Source organism: Pezoporus occidentalis, unplaced genomic scaffold (genome assembly GCF_034315485.1).
Source record: "Pezoporus occidentalis ecotype Australia unplaced genomic scaffold, CSIRO_AGI_Poc_V1 ctg48, whole genome shotgun sequence".
Taxonomy (NCBI): domain Eukaryota; kingdom Metazoa; phylum Chordata; class Aves; order Psittaciformes; family Psittacidae; genus Pezoporus; species Pezoporus occidentalis.
This window is the reverse complement of record NW_026915813.1, coordinates 222714-236780: the sequence shown is the minus strand read 5'-3', so window position 1 is coordinate 236780 and position 14067 is coordinate 222714. Positions and strand designations below refer to the sequence as shown.

The 14067-nt window shown below is 38.9% G+C and overlaps 1 protein-coding gene across 6 annotated transcripts in view; it reads right to left on the bottom strand.

The window, feature by feature from the left end:
* PPP2R2C (protein phosphatase 2 regulatory subunit Bgamma) overlaps positions 1-14067 on the bottom strand; it is a 202826-nt gene that overhangs the window by 80398 nt on the left and 108361 nt on the right. The window contains exon 2 of one of the 6 annotated variants that reach the window (XM_062636352.1): positions 10529-10684. The exons of the other annotated variants lie outside the window; for them this stretch is intronic. Within the exon in view, the coding sequence (XP_062492336.1) occupies positions 10529-10541 (13 nt within the window). The 5' untranslated portion in view covers positions 10542-10684. The remainder of the gene's footprint in view (positions 1-10528; positions 10685-14067) is intronic. 6 annotated transcript variants of the gene reach the window in all.

Sequence of the window (14067 nt, the reverse complement as noted above, 5' to 3'; positions counted from 1 at the left end):
AACCTTCATACCTACACACGCACCACCTACCAATCATAATTGTTGGAAAAACCTTAAATAAACTACCGTGCTTTCAAGCTACATTATAAGAGTAGCAGAGGTTCGGTTTGGCAGCTCAGAAGTTAACCACAAGCCAATTATGAGGTTCTCAGATGATAAAAACTCATATGGTGAATTTGGCCCTAAAACAGCTCTCCCAAACACAGGACTTAGTCCCTTAAAATGAAATTGCAACAAATCAGAATAAATTAATTCACAACAATAAAAACTGTTTAAGATTTCACTAGAAGAGAAATAAACATTAAAATACTAGGCTGTGGAAGACTTTTCGATATTAAATATATTGTTTTAAGGAACAAAATAGATGGCTAACAGGTTTGCAGGCACAGCTTTACACAATACAAATATATAAATACAGAAAACTCTATCACTGGCATCAATTCTTAAAAATGGAAAGGACCGCATCATTATTGCCTTAAATGTAAAACCCATCATCTCGCAGACCATAGCTGTTAAGCTTTCACAAGTTCAGGACTGAGTAAGCCATTCACACCTCCTCCCCAGGCCTCCCATTAGCCAGCATCTTCTTTTCCAGTACCACTGTGCTACACTTTCCACTCTTGCACTTTTGATCAGCTTTAGAGCCTGAATTACACGAATCTGCTGCTCTAGTCATTTACAGCAAAACACTGGGGCACTGCAAACAAATCGTGTTTTCCTGCTGACTTCAAAGGGTGAAACATGCACCAAAAAAAAACACTCATTTCATGCTTCCTCCTGTATAAAATCCTCATTTTATACTCAAAATATGCTCAGACTCTAGCAGTCAAGCCCAGATAGAAATGCAAAGGGAGGCTCTGTCTACTCCCGTCTTCTGGTGGGAACAAACTGAAGAAGCAGGTGAACAGCAAAGCCTCATTTCACAGTTTCCTTCCAATGAAAGGAAGCAAAACCTGCTGCCCCTGTAAGGAGTAAGATTCAGTATCTGTGTGAACAACAAAGCAAGACTGACACCCTTTCTCTGCTTCCCTTCCCCCACGATGAAAGCCTACATAAAATTCTTAATATTTTAATTCATTAAAAAAATCAAGTGGCAAATACTTAATGCACAAATTAGAAAAAGAGTCAGCACTGATTTACAGAATACAGGCTGCATTGGAGAAATATCAGTAAATTCTTCACCACAGCAAAGAACAATTGAAAGCTGCAGAGAGAATTTATATGAGTCTTCAAAGCCATTTTAATAGTATCTCTCATAAAAAGTAATCTGCAGAAGTCAACAAGCCTGATGCAGAGAAGGAGAACCAGTGGACAGGATAAAAACTGGCTGAGGGATGAAAGTTTGCCAAGTCCCAGAAAATAAGGAGTCCGTTCGCATTTTAAAATTGAATCATCTGTTTTTTCACCCAGCGCTAAAGACTTACATTACAAGCAAAAAGAAGTAGAAAGACCTCCCTGGAAGCCTGTGAAGCAACGCAGATTGTTACTTTAAAAGGAACAAAACCAAAACCACATACAACAAAGCAGAAAAAAAAAAAAAAAGAACAAAAAAGCAACATTTATGGTTACATTCTGTCACTCCAAGAGAGAGATTTCAAGGAGGGGGCAGAAACCTGTGTAACAGAGGCCATAAAGCAGGATTTTAAATTAACTGAGAATTCAGTCAACCTTGACAACTTAAACAGGAGGTATCAAATCTGTCCTTTCCCTTCACAAGAGCTATGCTATTCAGTTTGCATGAGAACCTCCACCAATGTCAATGTCATTTTGGCATAAAGGATAATAATAATTGTATTTATGATATATCCCTCCAAGGCAGCATGCAAGATCACTCAAGCAACTTAAAATGTGATAATACATGAAAAATTTAATACATTTTAAACCTGTACTTACTATTTTTCACCCCAGTAGAAAATTTGCAGCCACTATAAAGCAATAAGGGGTTTTGCCTTCTGCCATTTTATTGCAGTAATGAAAAGAACAAGCATTTTGCTCACTGATGTAACAAGAGGCATAGCTGAGCACATGTGCTTACCTCCCCACGCTGCTGCTAATTACTCAAGGGCCAGCATTCACCTTTGTTATTTTCTCCCCAAATCTCAGCTCTTGTGTCCTGGCTGTCTGACAGCAATTTGGACTTCAAGAAACTGGAGTATGGCCACAAAGTGCCATACTCCAGTGGGGCCAGGGACACAGAGCAGGATGAATGTTAGTGCAATTGGTGCTGAAAGGCTGGAAGAGCATTTGGTACAGGTTACAATCAGAGCCTGCTGTGGTGAAACCACAGATACTATCGGCAGATTGTCTATCACCACCCAGGGTGGCTGCTCAATTAATGCAGGGATGCCAAAGGTCCCAATCCAGTTTTGCCTCTCACCTGGTAGAAAGCAGAACCAGTGCCTTCAAACTCCCCTGGCCTAAGCCTGAAAATAGAGTTTCCAGTTCCCAAGTTGCCTCAACACAGGTAGTCCACAGAAAAGGGCTCCCTCTCCTCCTCCCATTCCCCACTCCCTCTTCTACAGCATTACTGAACAACCCAGACACTCATAAGGCAGCTCCACATAGAGCTCAGCACAAGCTCAGGAAATTCACTAAGAATCTGAACACATGTAGAGCTCAGGACCCCCCACAGATTCATAGGTTGAGTCCACTTGAACCAGAATTAAGTCAACATTGGGTGGCTTTTAAGCCAAGGCACTTCTGACTTGGATACATATGTACTTGGGGATCTGGTGTGTCAAAACAGAAGCAGAACCAATTTTGTTTAGAAACTTCTACAGGCCATGTGGTAATTTAAGAACAGGCATTCCTGTTCTCCAAGATGTAGACAATTAATAGACTCATTAACTGTGTCTGCACCAAAAAGGACCGAAAAGCGATACATCATCCAAGTCTTTGCAATCCTGGAAGCCACAGGGCAGAAACTGATCTTCTGGGGATGTCTTCTTGCACTCTCCCATCCTCACAAACTCTCCTTGCCACACTTTACGCTGCGTGAAGGTGGCTGCTAACTGCAAAGGCAAGGCTGCTGCTACCTTCACCAGAGACTCTTCACCAGACACTCACAACTTCTGAAGGGCAGTATGAGAAGCCAGGCTGCCATGGCAGAGTTTGCCACAGCATCCTTCACTGCTGTAGTCTATACACTATCACAGCCATAAAAGGTTCTGGAAGACCTAAAAAAAAAATATCAAGGAAATGATCAAAATGATAAGCATTCTTGTTCTAAGTGCTGTTTTCAGTATTGAGAAAGTAGCTATAGCTTTTACAGACATCAACATGAAGATTTGGATTCCTTAGGGTGATCACTTCCTCAAGAGTCTGAAGTTCATGTCTTGTCTGGAGTGGTGAAAGAGTAACACACAGGGTATTATCAAGGATCTATAAGCATTCTGAACTGGACAGATAGAGAATTAAGCTCATGGCAATATTAACACCCTCACGTTCTGGTAACTGCAAATGAAGGAAATCTCTCTGCAGCTATCCTGGGCAGCACGCTGGGCTTGTTCGTTTAAAGGCAGGGTAGGTGTTACCAGCTAGGACAGCCGTCTCTCTTCTTACAATACAAAACTCTAAATGAGCAACATGCCCGAGTTCAGGTACCACAGAAAACACCATGGTCTTTTTGGCTCATGATCAGACTCCTTGTTAAAGTCCAAAGCTTTAAACTAACTTACAACCCCAGTTCTCTTTTATTTGCTATTGTGACAAAACAAAGCTAATACAGCTGATGTGTGGCGCTGCAGTAAGGTTTGTTCACAGCCCTAACTAAAATGCCTTTTTCCACACTTAATGGTAGCATTATAGGCCTTGTTCAATAATTCAACCTAGATTCCCCCTTCTTGCTGTTGTTGACAACAATCACAGGTGATAGAAACAAAAGGTTTTTGTTCTTCCTGAGACCCTGAAAAATTAGGGATTGGTGAACCAAGGAGTCCTCCATTTGCTTGTGTACCATAAACATAAACCTTGGTCTAGAAAAGCCAAATCTGTATAATATGCATCACTTCAGAGTGCAACTGATGGGAGACCCTTTTACTCTGGTCTGCAATTTGACAATACAGTGCAGAGCAGAATAAAGCCATAGACTTGGAAAAGCTATTTATAGTGCATATGCCCCAAGGAGATATAGCTAATAACTAATTCATTTCACATCACATATCTGAATGCAATATGAAAACTTCCCAGTTTGTTATCAGCACAGGAGAAAAGACCCCACAGTGGCTTTCTTTAAAATAATTAAGGATTCTTTACCAAAACATTTTAATCAAACCAAGCCTCCACAGGAGCCTTTTCTTTCCCTGCCTTATATCTGTTTCCTTAACAGGTCTGTGCCTATTAAAGTTTTGATAAAAGCTTTTCAGAACACAGCAGTTTCCCAAGCTATTAAAAATGATGCTCATTTTCTGAGATAACACATTTGTTTATCAAATAGTTTCCTACAAGCTGGATTAAAAACCAATATATTATTGGTTGTATTAACAGGAACAATGCAACAAATAGAACAATCTATTAAAAAATTCAGTGAGTAATGCAACTGTAATATCTGCATATGAGGTTTTCTGTTGGCTTAGTTGTTGGCTGTAGGAAACCAGATCAGCTAAGTATTATTCCATGGCTAGATAGCTGAATATTTTATTACAAATGATTAAGAATTAAACAACAGATACAGAAATATAAGGATTTGTAGTACATTGCAGAGACATTGATAACCACATTGAGCTTCCCTTCTGCTGCAAGTGCAGCAGAAACAAAGCAAGAAGCAGACACAATGCTCAGTGCAATGATAGCCACCTAATTTCTCCACACCCATGATTTTTGCTTTCTTTTTCCCTTCTTCTACATGCTGACACCAGGTGTTATAACAGCTTGACTTCAATGAAATGTCCTAAGAACAGTGTGGTTTCAGCCAATGCTGGTGCCAAAGCTGTATCAGAAATAAACCAGTAGGAGATGCTGCAAGGAGCCCCAGCTGGCACTCCGCAAGAGCTGCTATTGCCATGGGACTGTGCTAACCCTAACAGAAAAATAAGGGCCCTTGTGAACAAAAAAGAAGGAAAAAAACAAACCCAAACCCACAAAGCCCCACCAACCCCACAGACTAACTTATGGCTCAAAGACTTAGCAAACAATGACCCACACTTTAACCTGAGCTTTCCGTTACGTTTTTGTAATTAAAAGGCAAGTTTTTGTTAACAGGTTTTATGCTTAAATTGTAATTAATTGCTAGATGAAACAATGTGAACTAAGTCCACGAATCTGTAATACAGTGCCCCTAGGGCCCCTAGTTTTTTCCTGAGTAGCATGACAACATCCTGATTTTACTTTTACGACAGCAGAAGCAGCATGATAGAATTATTTAAAACACATGTTAAACATAAACTGTAACTAGATATTGTGAGCTTACACAGTCGCTTATTTATGTAGTAGGTTTAGTGAAAATGCTGAGAAACAATAGGGCAAAATACATACATACACACACCCCTTAATGACTTAAACATAAGTGCCTTTCCTACATGGAAAGCTTCTTTTCAAAATTACCAAAGTTTTAATGGGTAAAACCTGGATAAACATACTCTAAATCCCTAATTAAATTTAACAGAAAGAATGCAGATCTCCCTTCAATAACTCTTACAGCCTTTTAGGGTTTGGGGTTTTATCCCTTTTAGCAGTGTATTTTGATAGCATTAGGAAGTACTGCTCAGTGACAGCTGACCAGCCATTTCCAGAATCAGACCTTTTTTAGCCTGTAAAAGAATACGCTACTTTCTGTGTTATTATTGTTATTATTTAGGAAATGGAGGGAAAATGATCTGAGATTTGCTCATTTTTAGGTTGGGCGAGGGCTTCTGGGGAATATTTTTGTTCTGTTTTCACTTTTGCTGTTTGATCATTTCATTGTATTTACTGTACGACATGTTTATTGACTATGTGCTTTAGTCTGAATCACTGTATTCATCAGGAAAGAAATACGTCTCCATTGCAGAGCAAGTAAGAAAAAATATATTAACTACTAACACTAGTATAGAAAGCTATATAAATTATACTGGCAAAAAGCAGGTAATAAAATTTGCAACATGTATTTACAGAGGACTTCAGGATAATTACTGAATAAAACAGCATCAGCTGCTTACTTTTTCAGAGTTTAGTCTGAGCTAGAGTATGTCCAGACTATGTGCTACACAAGAAAGTGCAAAGACTCTACACAACTTCCGCATATAGGTATCAGCTTAGTTGATTTCTAAATGCATTAAGGTAAGGGTACAACATTAGCTATTGAACGTGATTGCCAGTTTGCAATTTTTGCTCCCATGGTATTTAGCACATTGAAGAGCAAATGTGTTAGTCATTATATTAACTCTTTAATTGTGACTTCTCCCATCAACTCAAGTGGCAGATACTTTTTTTTAAGCTAATATTTAAACTAATCCTTTTTAATTGCTGCTGCAATGTAAACTCACCAATAGCGTCATTACACAAATACGTGAAGAAATAAAATCCAAAGAGAAAAGCAGAAAATACTGAAATAAAGTAACTAATACTGTATTAGATAGAACCTTCTCTATGGTTTCTTCAAAGGTCAGAATTACCTGCTTTCCCAAGGGAATTCCAAATATTTCACTTTTAACTTTCGTAAGAAAGGAGCAGTGCAGAAGTGTGTAAGTTCACTATAAAACTTGTACATTTCAAAGTCAAAACCGATAGCACTGCATCATCAAAGACATGTGACAGCACATCAGGTTTTTGGAATCTTTGATTAGGCAGGATGAGTTAGCACCATCTCCATAATGCAGAAAAGTGAAAATACCTTTTGGAAGAGCAGGAAGAGAAGGCTAAGGGGTGGTTTCCTCCTGTAGTGTATTTATAACCACCTCCCTGCAAGGGAACATGGTTACCAATCGTCCTGTCTCCCTGTGATGGACCAATACAGGATCCTGATGTGCCAGTACATCAATTTGTCAGAAGCAGCTAGAGCAGCATTAAACAGCAGCACAGCGAGCAAGTGTTCAGTGATGTTATGGTGCTGAACGTACATAAAAGCTCCCATCAGTATGCTGCTGCTGCTGAAGAACCATCACTTTAGCTGCTAACCATGTTTGCTGTGTTTTTAGATGGGAATGCAGTGAGATAAAATGAACCACTACAAAACCAAACACCATGCAACACTACTACATTCACTTCTTGTATAGAATAGGGCAGAGTAAGAACAGTCCTGTCCCTGCCCACTGGTATGAGAAACTGAAGCCTCTTCTGGAAACCCTCCATTGTGCCAAACTCATGCTCTTGCCATGAATGTCAATGAAATTTAAAGATCTGCTTATTCCTGGTTTTCTGCCCTGTCTCCTATCATGTTCCCCACTTGGCACCATTTCATCAATATAGCAAATCCATTAGGAGCATTGCTTGCACAGACATCTGACTATATGGACTGCTCTTTAAATGGATCAGAGTTACCTTCTGTATTAAAACCATGACCATATTAGTAACTGCTGTATCTCCACAGAATCCCTTTTAAAAGCTGAAAATCCAAATTAACTTTTCTTTCCTTATGCTGCAAGGTCTCTCTTAGCGCATGCTTATTGCATTAGCCCAACCAGCCGTCTCCCAAACCAACTTAACAGATTTCTCCCACTGAACATATCAAATTGGCATCCTCTCCTTCTTGCTTCTGATGACACTTATCCTTACCCTTGTGTGCTGAAGAGTTGGAGCTAATGAAATGATCTGTATATCATCATGCTTTAACTCAAGATACTATCTAATTGGATCACCTTGAGCTATTAAATATGCTTAGTTATATATTAAGACCTTTCAAATAAAGGGAAACCTTTTGGGTTAAGTGCTCAAAAACATTTGCCATGACTATTTTTCAAGATACCTTCCTATACATTTAATTAATTCACTTAGCGACTACTAAGCTAAAGTAAAATTAGCTTGTGGTTTTACAGCTGAATACAAAAGCAGCCCACAAAAGAACATGAGCAAATTTCCAAGTTTTGTTGACTTTTGAGTACTTGATTTCATCAAGCATGTTTTTCATTTAACATTTAAAACGTCCCTGTGTTTCCGGTGCTTCTAAATTCTGTAATTAGTGCCTATAAAATCCCTTTCATTTATTATCTGGAATTTAAAATTCTGTTCAGCATTTTACTACTGTTATAGTACTATCTATACTAACAGAAATCTATCATGCCACAACAGCCTTAGTCTTGCTGCAACGTGTGGTTAAGGACAGCCTGAGCCATCCTCTCTCTAGTCCTTCATCAGGGGCTGGAGAATAGCCTGTCCACATCCAGCACTGCCATAGCAGGCAGTGAACTCCAGAGCCTTACACCAAAACATATGGTTAGCTTTAATTTTCTTTGCGAGCTCCCAGATATTTCCAATGTGGTGCCTACTTTATCTCTTGTAGAAGGAAACTGAGGGCTTTGCTATTCAGAAATTATTTTGCTGGCAGTCAGAATTTCCCTAAAGATTGTAAACAGAGGAGCATGATACTTCATCATGTAAACCCACCACTGAATAACATCAGAATTTTCTAGAACAGAGAAAATGAATTTACCTCCCCCAGATGTTGAACAGATAGATATACAATAGCTATAAAGACTTATCACAAAACACTGGTGGTGAACAAAGAGGGGAAGCACTTGACACAGACCATTACAGGCCAGCTGAATGTCATCATAGATACTATCATAACCCAGCAAAAATTCACTCATCTTCCTGTTCCACTAATGATACAAACAGAAAATTAACAATTATCTGTGTGCTAAAAGTGTGACCCACTGCTGTCAACTGAAAAGATAGACATGCTCTTCAATTATTTGCTGCATTGTACTAATTAAACAGGAGAATTATGGGAACCTTTCATTAACCTCTCAGAAAGTACATGTATTTTAAAAGAACTACATTCAAGAGGAGAACCAGCTCAACAAGGCTGAACACCAGCAGCATTCATTCTTTAATATTCTTTTGTCAGACAACAGAAAACAGATGTTATGTAGCAACTTCAAAGCCATATGAAACTTGCAAATTGCACATGATCTACAGACTGCTTTATTGTGGTCAGCTGATGATTTAGAATATAGTTGGTATAGAATCTCCCTCAGCAAGATCCAAACGTGTACAAGGGACCAAATGTGCCAGTCAATCTGACCTTCCAATCATCTGAAAAAGGGTAGATTTAGATTAGGTACTAGGGAAAAATTCTTCCCTATGAGGGTGGTGAGGCACTGGAACAGGTTACACAGAGAAGCTGTGGTTGCCCCATCCCTGACAGTGTTCAAGGCCAAGTTGGATGGGGCTTGGAGCAACCTGGTCTAGTGGAAGGTGTCCCTGACTGTGGCAGCGAATTGGAACTGGATGATCTTTAAGGTCCCTTCCAACCCAAATCATTCTGTGATTCTATGATCCATTCCAGACCCCAGATGCTCTCCCAAGTATTTCATGCACTAGAGAGAAGCCACAGGAAGAATTTGTATTTGGGTACAACACCAAAACAAGGGTAAATCTCAACATTTGAAGCTGGAGGCAGCAAACAGCCTCAGCGCAACATGCAGCATGAAGGAATCAAGAAGACACATGCAGAGAGCATTCCCCCCAGTCTTTAGTTAAAAGAAAAGACAGCTCTGAAGTCTTCCAACTCAATGTCTAAACCACGTAAAATCAAGATTTTCATAGCCTCTGTGCAAGTGCATTAATATTCAATGTCATGCTCAAATAAGACAGTTTAAAAAAATGCTTAATCAGCCTTAATTTTTATGTCATGGACGATCCAAACAGAGCAATATATTCTGTTGGATACCAAAGTCTTTTAAAACGTGAACCAATACCACTACTCCAAAAACATCTTGAAACTGCTAACATTCTGTGTTAGTACAGTAATCTCCCCTATAGTTCAGAAAAGACACAGGTAGGAGACAAGATTTTCCCATCTAAAACAAAAGCAAAGAGAAGTTCTGACCTCAGAAAGCACTGAGATTGCTTGCTCATTCCAACAGCTAGCTGAGATACCAACAAAGATATAAAGAAACCTAATTATTATCTACCATTTAGAATAGTACTTTATTGATCTATTTTTTCTTTTGATGATACAGGTGTTAGGATCAAAATCTACGCTTTGTTGGACCGTAGTCTCTGATTTCATTTTATGACTGCTGAGCAAAGTAAAATCAAAACGTATGTCAAAAAAGGAAGTGGAGTTTTGGTTTAGGTTTTCACATTTTTCTTTTCCACATGTAGAAAACCCAAATAAAGTTATGCTGCCAACAGTTCCACTGTCTACCTGCCACTGAAGGCAAGTTTGTAAATCTCAGGAGAGGCTAAGTTTCCCTCCAAGCTGCAGAATCATAAGGAGCTGACAACATCAAATGCCAGAGGCAGGCCAGAAGTCTCTTTCTTTTTTGTGAACACTGATAAAAAGATAGTCCACAACAATGGGGACAAACCGAACTGTCACAACTATCCAAAAAGCAACAGAATAAAGAGTTCAAATGAGATCAAAAATGGTTAGTATACATGACTGTACCTTGGTCTATCATTTGGAAGATATAATTTATCAGTGCAAGCAGTGCAGCTTGTCTACTATACTTAGGGCTAAACCCAGATGGATTCAGTCAAGGAAATCTGAGGATTCTAGATGCCACCAGAGTCGCCTTGCGCACAAGCTTCCTTATAGCTTTCCCTAAAAAACAAAGAAATTCAAGACAAAAAAAATGGTGAAAACTTTCCTCATCTAAGGATAATTTTTCAAGCAGGAAAAAACTTTTGATCCTGTAAGTAAGCAAGCACCTTGTTCTCCCATTCACTTTCAATACCGGACAAATACTTCCTCAGTAGACACTCCCAAACTTGGAAGAGTGAAAGTCACAAGCTGCAGCCCAGATCTTTCAAGCTGCTATATTCACTTCCACCAGTGCAACCTGCTGAGACTTGGGAGAGCTTCCTCCCTCATACTCCTAACCCCAAAGAAGCAGGTACTATTTTCAGAATGACCAGGGAGGTACTGAGAGTTCCATACTGATCTAAGTCATTGAAATAATTAAGTACTTTGAAACCTCTGTAGGGTGAAACCCACTGTACAGCTGCTGAAGGAATTCAACTCAGATAAAACAGTTAACCCTTCATCAAAAACAGTTCAGCAGAATGCTTGTTGTAGGGTTTTAAGAAGCTTCAGTAAATGGAATTTAAAATGGAGACCAGAAAAATCAGTGTACAGGATACAGAGAAGAGGTGCTCTTTCTCTTTTAAAGACAGAATCTTACTAATGGAAAACAAAAACAGGGGGAAGAAGGGAAATAAAATCACACAAGCATATAAATTAAATGCTCTGTTTCAGAGAAGTAAACTGTATTTCTGTCACCAGAACATATGGAGAGAAAGTTAAGGGACCCATTTTATATTAATACTGGTATTCAAAGCAGAGCAGCCCAAACCATCAACATCTCATTCCAGGTCTGTACAGCATCAAAGACAAAATCCTTACGGATCTCTATAGAAATAGATTCTCCTTTCACTTTTCTTCAAAAGCCCTTCTTTTCTAGAAAATACATTGGAAAGAAAATGCAAGCAAGTACTGAATAGGGAAAAAAAATCTATTATGTATGTCAGGGTGATCTCAGTGCTTATTTACACATGCTTATATTTAAATTTGCAGAGCTTTGAAATTCACGAATATGAACTACTGTTTCAAAACAGGTGGTTTTCTATGGAGGCGTTTGTCATTATACAAATCTAGTCCAGACAGCAGCAATCCATTCAAGTTAGTTACTCAGGTGTGTATCTGTATGCATCCTACTCATGAGGAATTTTCCTTCTACTTATATTTGCACTATGAAAAGTTGTGCTTTTAATAAATGCCAAATCTGAATCAAGCCCCCGGTATTCTTTTGGTGGAAATGGGGCAAGTCCTCTGGGAATGAAAACCTCATATCTCTACTACAGTTTCCAAAGCATTGGAGCTATAATACTTAAACAAGCAGGGAAATGGTGTATATCACTGCTTGCAAAGGTTCAGTATAAGCAGTGAAGAGCTATCAGTACATGTATGCAACATGTAAAAGGTAAATTATGACATGCAGCAAGCCACATCTTTGAACAACAGATGTGCATAGTGCACAGACTTTTCTTTATATAAACAAATTTAATACATTTCCCATATCTTACATTGCACTTTCCTTAAAAAGGCAGAGCTCTGTTAAACAAAATCCCACCCCTTATGACTTGCCTTACAAGCTGGCTGGCAAGTAGACATGGGCAATTAGACACCAAGGGCAATTTCTAAGAGACGTCACACAGAAATACAGAAACATACATGTACTTGAATATTCTTGTCCACTTTCTGGCTCAAGAATATTAGGTGCTCAATACTTCTTCAATGATATGATCAATGACTGTGGTGCTTGAATAAAGAACAAACTAGGTTATCTCTAAACCATCTATGCCACCACTGAAAGACCTCATCTAAGCATTTATTTGCAGCAGACAATGATAGGAGAACTGTGACAAGTTGTATTTCTATCATTTCACTAGGAGCCATTTGTTGAGGTTTTCTACTTTTAGATTGCAAAACGCCATATATAAGGGATCCCCTTATCACTATATCCCCATCATGGAGTAAAGAAGCAGACCTGTCACCTAAACACTGGCAATGTGCTTATGAGCATTTCAATTTCATAATCACCTTTGGGATGACTTCCACACTATTTTTAATATCCACTATAATTACGGATTAGCATTACTTTTCATAAATGCTCTCTATACATTTTGAATGCAAGCCACCAAAAAGCTATGTCTGAGAACGACTCCCATTCTTTGCTCTCCCTCCAGTATTCACAAATTTATTTCTGGATGAAGATAAAAATCAATATAAAATATCCCACATTTATCAAAGTGCAAAACTATCTGCCATACTCTAATGACTATAATGTCAAATGACTGCTGGTCATTTGTACATATCTGTAACCTAGGATGTAGTTCTTACGTTAAAGAACACTAATAAACAATAAAAAAGTCATCTAACAATAGAAAGCTCATCTGAAAACAAAACAAGATAAAGTATCAGTGAACTATGCCATTAAAATGTATGGATACATGGGTTTTATGTACTCAACATCAGTGTCAACTAACAAATGTGAAACATCACATATATTATATTTGGCTATTGTGGGAAGAGAAGGGAAATTAGAGACTACCTTCCCCAGTCCCCCAAAGTTATATTATAACATATATAGGAAAATCTTAGGGTAAAATGCAACTGCTACTTCCAGGATAGGATGTGGTCGGCATGCACAAGAATCTACCTGGTGATTGCAGGCTCTGCCCCCTGCAGGAGTGGCAACTTCAAGGCACCATGTACCGATAAACCGCACGGCAGGTGCCAAACAAGGAAGCTAGATTTGTATTTGTAAAAGCAAAGCGAGAGTATTTTACAGCCATCAGTAATAAAGTATGACTAGAGTCACTCAAGCTTCATAGGCATAAAGTTAAAAAGTTGAAACTTGTGTTATTATGGAGAAACCTAAACAGATGCAACGGCCTCCTACAAGGTCAGGATGAACAACACTGGCAAAGAACTGCCAGTGGGAGGAAAGGCTTTGCCTTTGTGTAGGTGGATTGAGAAACAGAACTAACAAACCTCTAATCAGGAAAGACTATCCCTGAAGCCTGGTTCAGCACACCGACACCATCAACATATGGCTTCATGCATCAGCAAAACATGACTAGGCTGTCCTTTCAATGGAAATGATGCAACCTCATGAAAACTAATTGACTACACTGTACATTGGTGGGAGGGTTACAGGGAGTTACTGACCTGAATCATATTGTATAAATATGTGAAATTAGTAAAGGGAAAGCAAGGAAGACTCCAGAGTAATTGCTGGGATCAGCTGATGGACTGAACCCATCTTCTCCCATGTAGGGATGCATACTGGGTATGAACTTTATCTTATGCGTGTCAGATAACTAACACTAGCTGTTATTAGTGATTACAGTCTGGTTCGGTTATCACTTCAAGCTTGTTTTTGCAATCTATCAGAGGCAATCAGGAACCTTAATTTGTCACGA